At 49.8% G+C, this 9,594-nt stretch overlaps 1 protein-coding gene across 1 annotated transcript; it reads left to right on the top strand.

Moving 5' to 3' along the window:
• The first annotated feature begins 902 nt into the window (after nt 1-902).
• On the top strand, nt 903-4,972 carry LOC149359934 (uncharacterized). The gene is made up of 2 exons (XM_089567758.1): nt 903-2,303; nt 4,838-4,972. Exons 1-2 carry the CDS (start codon nt 903-905, stop codon nt 4,970-4,972), a joined length of 1,536 nt encoding a protein of 511 aa, XP_089423884.1.
• The last annotated feature ends 4,622 nt before the right edge of the window (nt 4,973-9,594 follow it).

Below are 9,594 nucleotides of genomic sequence, written 5' to 3'. Positions count from 1 at the left end.
CCCGCGACAACGCCCAACAGCCCCGTCCCTCCATAACCGTTTACACACTTTGCTATTAGTCCGACGAATGCTGCGCATCCCACGGAATCCTGCCGCGACCGGGATTGAATCTGGGCCCTCGTGTTCTGTAGCCAAGAGCCTTAGCCCTAACCACTCAGCTACCGCAGTGGGCTAGGGTGGAAGAGGGATTTGTTGGACGTAAAACCGCGTGAAATTTTCGTTCCTTAGTCGCTTCGTCCCTTAGCGCAAGAAAGGGGACAGTCATCTTCAACTACAGGGCCGTCGTTTTTAAAAGGCAGCGAAGCAACATAAAGTGAATGTCGGCGCCGTTAGCATCGCAACATGCTATCAGCAGAAGGAGCGTTTGCATTGAAATTCCTGCGCACAAGCATCTTGCTGTGTGCCTACGGCTACGAACTCGCCATTGGCCATAGCCACCAAACCACTAAACTGTGCTAATGAAAAAGATAGTAAAATTTAGGCAATGTCTAGATAGTTATCAGTGTTGTAAATTACTGACCTACGCCGCGACTGATTGTTCCTGAAAATATTTTCGTCCTATTTTTAACCGCTTGCTCAAATACTCGGTATAATGTTTGAAAAGGTTAACCGCTATGTTGGCTCTTGGTTTGCCTTATTGCAGCACGGTCCATACATGTGCAACCAAGTCGGTGGGGAAATCCCGAAAGGCAGGAATACCAAACGGCGGCAAAAGAAACGGCAGAGGTTATATAGGTTTGTATCGGTGACCGCTAAAACTGTACGGTGCACGCCAGCCAGTCTGGCAACGTGCTCGGGCACTTCCGGTGAGCGGGCAATAAACGTCAGTTGTTTCATGGCTACCGCACGTGTCGGTCTCTTGTATACATGGTGTCAGAAGTGACCAGTTCCCGCGCCAAAAAATGACAGAGCTTCCGCCTCCAGAGCCGTTACGTTTCGGGGATAATGTGGCGGACAACTGGACTCGATTCAAGCAACGGGTAGAGATCTACTTCATCGCCACTGAGTCAACAGAGCCAGGAAGACAACGCAGCAACGCCCAGAAAGCCGCCATTTTGCTTCACCTCGCCGGTCAGGAGGCAATAGATGTGTACAACACCTTCGATCTTACCGCTGAAGACAAGAAGGACTACGACAAGCTAGTGCAAGCTTTTGAAGCCTACTGCATACCGCAGAACAATGAGACGTTCGAGCGCTACGTGTTCCGGAACCGCACGCAAGCCGAAGGTGAGCCGTTCGAGCACTTCTATCGAGACCTGCAACTGAAATCGAAGACCTGCAATTTTGACACCCTTCGGGAATCGATGCTGCGTGACCAAATAGTGTACGGCACATCTAGTAAGACGCTGAGGGAAAAGCTTCTAGCCAAAAAGGACTTGATACTCACCGCAGCAGTCGAGTGGGCAAAGGCTGAGGAAATCGCTGCCGCACAAAGCAAAGTATGGAGTGAAGACAAAAGCGTCGACGCAGTGGGTGAAGAGAAAAACAAGCATCAGCAGCACAGGAACGACGCGCTGGGTTACGGCAAAGGGAGACACCAAGAAAAGAAATGCGGCTACTGCAACCGCTCGCATAGGCCTCGCGAGTGTCCAGCATATGGGAAAAAATGTGCTAGGTGCGGAAGGCAGAATCATTTCGCAGTTTGCTGCAAAGCAAGAGCAGCGGATGTTAACGAGGTTGCCGAGCGGCCGGACGACGACGACGGCTTTACCGTGCTGCACGTATCTACAGCATGCAAGAAAGCGAGCGCTGCTGATGCGCGCGACTGGGAGGTAGCGACTCGTATTTCGGGACGGGAAGTGCGGCTGAAAGTCGACACCGGCGCGCAGGCCAACCTGCTGCCGCGCGGCTTGTTTGAAGCCCTGGGAACCAAGCAGCAGCCAGAGCCAGCCAGGGCTGTACTACGCAGCTACGGCGGGAATGAAATCGTGCACATGGGAAAGGTATGCCTCCCGGTTCGGATTGGCGCCGACACTCGACTAGTGGAATTCTTTGTTGTGAAGAAGGGCCGTCAGGCGATCTTGGGACTGCAGGCTTGTGAGCAGTTTGGTCTTGTCAACAGAATCAGAGCAGTAAAAAAAGATGAGGCTTTGTCCGAGTGCGTTCGCCGGCAGTATCCCAAGTTGTTCACGGGCATCGGAAAACTGAAGCGGGAATACAGCATGACTCTTCAAGATGGCGCCCGTCCAGTCGTCGAGCCAGCGCGGCGGGTACCTCACGCAATTCGATCGCGGCTGAAAGAGGAGCTTGATCGCCTGGAGGCTGCAGGCATCATTGCCAAGGTGCGAGAGCCATCTGACTGGGTAAGCCCACTTGTTATTGCTCGAAAGAAGAACGGCCAACTTCGCGTTTGCATGGACCCCAAAAAAGTGAACGAGGCTTTGAAGAGGGAACACTTTCAGCTTCCGCGCAGGGAAGAGATCGAAAGTGAACTGGCAGGAGCGAAATATTTCAGCACGCTTGACGCCAATAGTGGATTCCACCAAATCCCGCTTGATGACATGTCCTCGAGAATTTGCACATTTAGCAGTCCATTTGGTCGTTACCGGTTCCTAAGGCTGCCTTTTGGTATTTCATCGGCTCCAGAGATATTTCAAAGGACAATGACAGAGATTTTCGACGGACTACCAGGGGTACGCATCTACATCGATGACATTTTGGTTTGGGGTGCCTCATGGGAAGAGCACCAGGAAAGACTGTACAGAGCCTTGGAAACGGCCAGTGCTGCTGGCTTAACTCTTAATTGGGACAAATGTAGGTTCGGAGTGAAACAGATCGACTTCCTTGGAGACAGAATAAGTGAACAAGGCATCAAACCAAACCCAGAACTGGTAGAGTGCCTAGCCCATTGCCAGAAGCCAGCTACGAAAAAGGAAGTCCAGAAGCTACTTGGAGCAGTTAACTATTTCAGCAAGTACTTGCCGAACTTAGCAAGTCAGACAGAATCACTTCGTGGTCTGTTGCGGGAGGACTCTGTCTTTGAATGGACTAGAGCGCACGACATCGAGTGGGCCCGTCTAAACGAAATGCTCACGCAAGCTCCTGTACTTGCTATATTTGATCCATCTTTACCTACAAAGCTGTCCACTGACGCATCCGCCTTTGCATTGGGTGCAGCCCTTTCCCAGCAGCATGGTAGCGACTGGCGGCCTGTGGGCTATGCGTCAAGGGTCCTGACAGAGACCGAGCGCAGATACGCACAGATTGAAAAGGAAGCCCTTGGAATAGTGTTTGGCTGTGAGAAGTTTAATGAGTTTGTCTTGGGCCGAAGAATCACTATAGAGACCGATCACAGTCCATTGATATCTATCTCGAAGAAAGGACTCGGAGACATCCCGCCTCGACTTCAAAGGCTCTTCCTGCGATTGCTGAAATACGACTACCTGTTGCAATTTGTTCCTGGGAAGAAACTGGTTATTGCTCACACTCTATCCAGGATGCAAGGGAAACGCTTGTCAGATAACTTATCAGATGACTTGGAAGTACACGCCATAAGTGTCTTGGAGGACCGGGTGAGCAAGAGAACAATGGACAAATTGAAAGATGCCACGGCTAGGGACCCGGAGCTGCAGCAAATCATGGCAAAACTGCAGGCGTCACAGTCTTTGAACGGGGAGTGGAAAACGCACACCAGTGAACTGTCAGTGGTGGAAGGTGTGTTGTTGAAAGGTACCAAAGTTGTCATTCCTTCCGAGCTTCGAAAGGAAATGCTTTGTCGGTTGCATCGAGGGCATCTGGGCATAGCGAAATGCACATCACGAGCACGCAGCCTCATGTACTGGCCCAGGATGGCAGCCGAAATAAGAGAAATGGCTGAGCGGTGTCCGACCTGTCAGATACATGCTTACAAACAGCCTGCTGAACCTCTGCTGTTACGGGATACGCCCAGTCGCCCATGGTACAGGGTGGGAGCTGACTTGTGCGAGCATGCTGGGAAGCATTACCTTGTTGTGTACGATGCCTACTCTAACTATCCGGAGGTGGAGGAGTTGAACGGCACCACAACTACTGAGGTCATAAACAAACTATCTCGGATATTTGCACGTTATGGCATCCCCCACGAAGTCTGCACTGATGGAGGTCCCCAATTCACAGCCAAGGAATTTAAAGACTTTGCAGTGATGTTTGACTTTGAACACATCATTTCCAGCCCTTATTATCCGAAATCGAATGGACTCGCGGAGAAAGGCGTACAAATAATCAAGAGGCTACTCAAGAAGGCAGGATCATCAAAGGAGGAGTTTTGGCTTGGCCTCCTCAACTATCGTGCGTCTCCGCTGGAAGACGGTGTCTCACCATCCAAGTATCTCATGGGTCGCGACAGCAGAACGCCGCTCCCGGACCCTTGCTCGGATTCAGCTCAGCAGCTCTCAAAACCTCGAAAACATAAGCAGGATACGAACAAAGGACAGCAGCTCCCGCCATTACAGCCTGGAGACAGCGTTCGGATTAGGTGCGGAAGCAAGTGGGGCACAAAAGCCATAGTTTTAGATCTTGTGGCCCCCCGATCATACAGAGTAATAACAGAGGATGGAAGCGAATTTAGAAGGAACCGTCAAGACTTGCGAAAAACGAGAGAGATTTACAACCCAACATCACAACAGCTTCATCCTACAGGACGCAGCGCTGGAGACGTGGAAAGTCGCCCAGTGTTGCAGAGCGCGACAAGACCCCAACAGGCCCTCATGCGAGTTGACACTCCGTTATCGAGTGCAAGATCAACAGCCCCAGCAAGGGAGCTGTGTACACAACCTAGACTACTAAGACCGCCTACAGCATCCTCGCCAGCAGCAGGAGAAAGGGGTTCCGCAGAGTTCGTTCCTCTCACACCCCCTAGACCAGCTGGAGTGTTGGGTTCAACCGCACCAAGCGTGTCGCCCAAGCAACAAACAGGAGAGCAGCCAGCGGTGCAACCTCGAGGGGGAGCAGCAGAGACTGCTACAGAACACACTACATCCTCTGGACCGACTAGAGTGGTTGCTGCAGAACTAAGACGGTCCTCAAGACTCAGAAGGCCTCCCCGCCGGTTGGCCTACCAGAATTAAGGCGCCCCGTCCTGCATATCACCCGTTCCCTATTGTGAAGGACTTACTCTGTAGTCACCTTCTAAATGTTTAAAGAAAAGAGGATGTATCGGTGACCGCTAAAACTGTACGGTGCACGCCAGCCAGTCTGGCAACGTGCTCGGGCACTTCCGGTGAGCGGGCAATAAACGTCAGTTGTTTCATGGCTACCGCACGTGTCGGTCTCTTGTATACAGGTTGATTGCGTACAAAAAAAAAAAGTGCAAGAAGGGCTGCTGGGGACAGAACTTCGGACATTACGAATTTCAAAACCGCCTAAAAGTCTCAAATTCAGCAACAAACCTGTGGATCCTGCCTTACATGCTTTGACTCCAAGATATCGTCAAGATTTTTTTTTTTTTGCCGCTCTTGATCGAACAAACATGCACTGAGACCCGACGGCGATTTCACTAGCCCGGAATGAGAGTTGATCTAACTGGAAAGCTTTAAGTTTATACTGACGCTGTTGGAGAGCCAGATTTCTCGGTAAGTGGTATAATGGACATTTAGGCGTACTCCTGGCGGATTTGAATCGAATAGGTTTTCAGCACAGTTTGTGCCCTTGCCGACTTTTCTGCATGACGAGGGCCAGATCCCGAAAGCATCTTGCAGGTTCTGCAGGGAAAACCAGAAGAGTTGCGTGCAGTGCTGGACCAAGGGGTCCTGTACTTGTTATTTGTATCAGTGCACTAGCACGCCCCCACTCACCTACTCTGCCGGTGTTTGTCTGAAGCTTGCTTGACGCTGGCAGGTTGGCCCATCTGGCCACCAGGTTGTGAGCAACCTGCCCACTTTTTCTGAAGCCGGCTTGACCTTGAAAACCGAGCCTCGAATCGAAACTGTGATGAAAACCGAAGTTCTAGCGCACCTAATTCGCATTAGGCATAACCACACTAAATCGGCCGTCATATTTGTTTTATTATTATCCGCGTCAGCAGCTCTTGGAGCGGAAGGGGGGGGGGGGGGGGTGCTCTTTCAGAGCCTTGAGGCAAATAGGTGCGTAATAAGATAAGCAGAGAAGGCTGACACGCCCCTTCTAGCATGTGCAAAGAGTGGCGTAACTGCGTCCGCACCCCGTTTCGTCTTCAGAACGGCCGAACAGCAACTTTTCAGCGTCTCTTGGCAGCCCTTCCTCCACAGCCCTTCTTTCACAGCGCCCTGGTGACCTACGACGAAGCTTAAATATTCACATTCAGTGGTACTTGAAGTTGATGTATACGTATGTTTGCGTGAGCCACCTACGTGTAGTATACATATAAATATTAGATGCAGGTAAATGAACACGTGCGTAACTGTGTAAGCCCCAGCGGTATGAACATTTTTCGCATTTGTGCTGTATTGTTTGAAGCACTGTCCGAGTATGTGAATAAGCTTTTTTACTTTCCTGAATTCATAACCTTCGAACTCTTGTTCCCTCAAAATGTATGTCATTTTGTGCGGTTTGTGCGTGGTTTCAGACGTTTCCGACCATTCTGAAATAGTGTGAGGAAAGACCTACACACATTTCACAAATAAAAATAAACAATTAAATGAATGATTGAAATGCGAAACGTAATAAAATTAGACAAAAATAACAACCATGGATGAAATGAAAAGAAACTGTAATATATCTCCTTCGATCCCCCCCACCCGCAAAGGCAAAAAAAAATGGTGTGGGGTCCCGCTATTGTGTGCCTCCTTGAAGATCCCCGTTTTTCAAAAGTCTGCATGCCAGGCGTAATTATTCACATCTCGATCTGCTATGACGATCCAAAGTGATCAAAACCAGCGCACCTTGAACAGGTTTTATCGGACTGTATATCGTGTCAGATCTCTATAGAAAGCATCGCAGTATATATGTAGCTCATTCAGCACCTGGAAAAATTCACAGCGCCTCCCGCGTCCGCTCACAACTCCTTTTTTTATTTCCCTGCATTTTGGGGGGTCGTTGGCCTTCGTCACTTCACGCATTTTTTATGCGCAGTTTTCACCGACAAACATCATGAGAACAACTGACCGTACACAACGTTTTTTTTTTGTCCATGCCGTAGACGGAAAGGAAAAGGGGGTGGCTGCATGCTTTGCCTTGTCAGGAAGCTGCGGGAGCCACCGGCTTCTAGTGCACGAATTCAAAAGCGGCGGATATGCCCGTTGACAAGACGTCCGCAGGAGGCACTCCCAAAAATCTCGTCGGCATCTCGCGAGAACCCTTCAACCTTCCCGCAGCGGTTTCGAAGAGCAGGAAACATCCATTTTATCGCCGCACTTCGGGAAGCCCTTAGAGCGGGAGCGCGATCTAGACGCCCCCACCGCGACGTGTGGTCGCGTACACGACTCAAAGAGGTGGAGAGTGACTTCGACATCACTTCGCTGTTCATGTTTGTGCACACTCTCTGAGCACTTATGTACTCTTTTTCTGTGAAGTAGCCTTTGCGTACAGCATATCTTCGAGAGGTGCTTACGAAGGCGATGGTGGCGACTCTTGAGGTCCTTTTTTCCTGCACTGAAGACCTCGAGAGGCTCCGTCAAAGGTGTGAAAAGTGCTTGAACATTTTGGGTTTGGAGCTGGACGGCTTCCATCCGTTTCCCCTCTCTCTTTGCGAGGCGTTGGCCGTTGGCTTTCACGTTAAACATGCCTGAGGTCCATGACCCCACCCTTCGCATTATGCAATCCGAGGACCATGTCGTCTTGAAATTTACGAATGTTAAAGCAAGTGACGCCTTATTGTCTTGCATCGTATTGGCGTTATGGTCCCGAACTTAAACAAAGGTGACGGTTTTTGAGCCGCTTTTAAGCTATACGTACGCGGCTTTACAAGGAACTAAGAGAGAAAGAAGAAGAGAAAGGATGTGCGTTTTGATTCCAAAGTTCCTGAAACTCCTAGACAACCGAAATTGATCCGATACCCCAGGACAGCGCTCGACTGGCTGACAGTGACTGTTTAGCTGCAGTTTTATAAGATAGAGGTGTAATATAGAAGAGTCTATTAATAGAAGAGTAGCTGAACTTATACAAAGTCTGATGTTTTATAGAGGAACTCTGCGTGAGCGCGTCGTACATACAGTGGTTTGTTAATTTTCCTCGTGCTTTTTGCATAAAAAAAAAAACTGCGAGCGTATCGCTGGGTTTTGGCTCAGGTATTTTTTTTTATTGACGCAGTTTGAAGCTTCTCTTGTGTTTATTTATCCGCAGGCAGTAATGACACCAGCGCTTGGTCTTCTGTGAAGTGTGCATGATGCCCATCTCTCCCACCTACCCTTGAAGACCCTGTGACTTTGAGAAGCGCAAAATATTAAGCATCTTCGCTCCCACCGCAACACTGCAATGCGAGTATTAACTCCCGGTAGTTTACTGCGGACGTTGCAAGTCAAGTACTCTATGTACGGGCATGAATTAGGAGCTCTGAGTGCAAACGCACCTGGCAGGTATTGCTCATGCTAAATTAGGGAAGTTGTATGCGTACAGGTCCCGCCGCACCGAGCTGAAGCGCGTTGACTCTTGCCTTGAATTATGTGTGGTATGTGCCTGTACTTTCCTCCCCTTATCACACCTCCTCACCCCTTCCTTGAAGGCCCCGTTCAGGTGTCGAAACGGAAAAGGCACGCGTGTGCCTGTCAGGGAACTTAAAGTGATCAAAATTATTCTGGAATCCTCCGCTGCGACACCTCTTTCTTTCTTTCTTTCTTTCTTTCTTTCTTTCTTTCTTTCTTTCTTTCTTTCTTTCTTTCTTTCTTTCTTTCTTTCTTTCTCTGCGACCTTTCTCCCTCCCCTCACGGCGCAGTTGAGGTATCCATAGAGAAGAGAGACACTTAATGAAGCATTTCCATTCCTCAAAAACCACTATTACTATAGTCTATTACCTTGAGTAAACCGGCTCTGGTTCGCCAGCGACGTGCTCACGGTGACGAAAAAAGTCGCACTTGGGGGTTCTGCGCACTGACTTGTCCGAAGGGAAGATATGTGCGTTCGGCATCGACGTCCTTTGCTGCTCCTGCCTGTAAGACAACGCCTTCAAGAACAAAAGTTCGGCGCTCTCCGTCACAAACGCTTCCACCTATATACACCGCAAAGGTGACTCAACTACCGCCGCCAAATTCCATCAAATATCGAATAGCCTCTCTGCTCATCATGCAAATCCGACGCTTGTGGTACCACTCCTCAGGCCACTCTTCGGCGTGCCCCGGTGGATGTCGACGAGATGGTGCTTTCCCTGCTAATACTGCCGGGCGAAGGCTATAGGTCATCAACGTCGTCGACCATTTTGCACTTTATCACGGGCAGAATTTGAAGGCAAAGGTCAGGGCGCGGCTTGAGTTCTAGTACCGGCTCACTTTGACGACTGTACGGTAGAAGTCGTCTAAGCTGTGCAGTGACGGCGCCAAGGGGAGGCAAGGGGTGGCGGTTACCGTCCCGAAAATTTTCCGGGCCCAAGAAAATATCTGTCAAACGCTTCGTTCAGACTCTGGCGAGGAGGAAGTTTCATATGATAGCTTAACATGTATTGACCCCCTGCTCTCACGATATGTGTTTGACACGTAGATAATAAAAAGA

This window comes from Amblyomma mixtum, chromosome 2 (assembly GCF_055824585.1).
Source record: "Amblyomma mixtum isolate Tamu chromosome 2, ASM5582458v1, whole genome shotgun sequence".
Lineage (NCBI taxonomy): Eukaryota > Metazoa > Arthropoda > Arachnida > Ixodida > Ixodidae > Amblyomma > Amblyomma mixtum.
The sequence above is the reverse complement of the archived record's forward strand: the minus strand, read 5'-3'. Positions and strand labels throughout refer to the sequence as shown.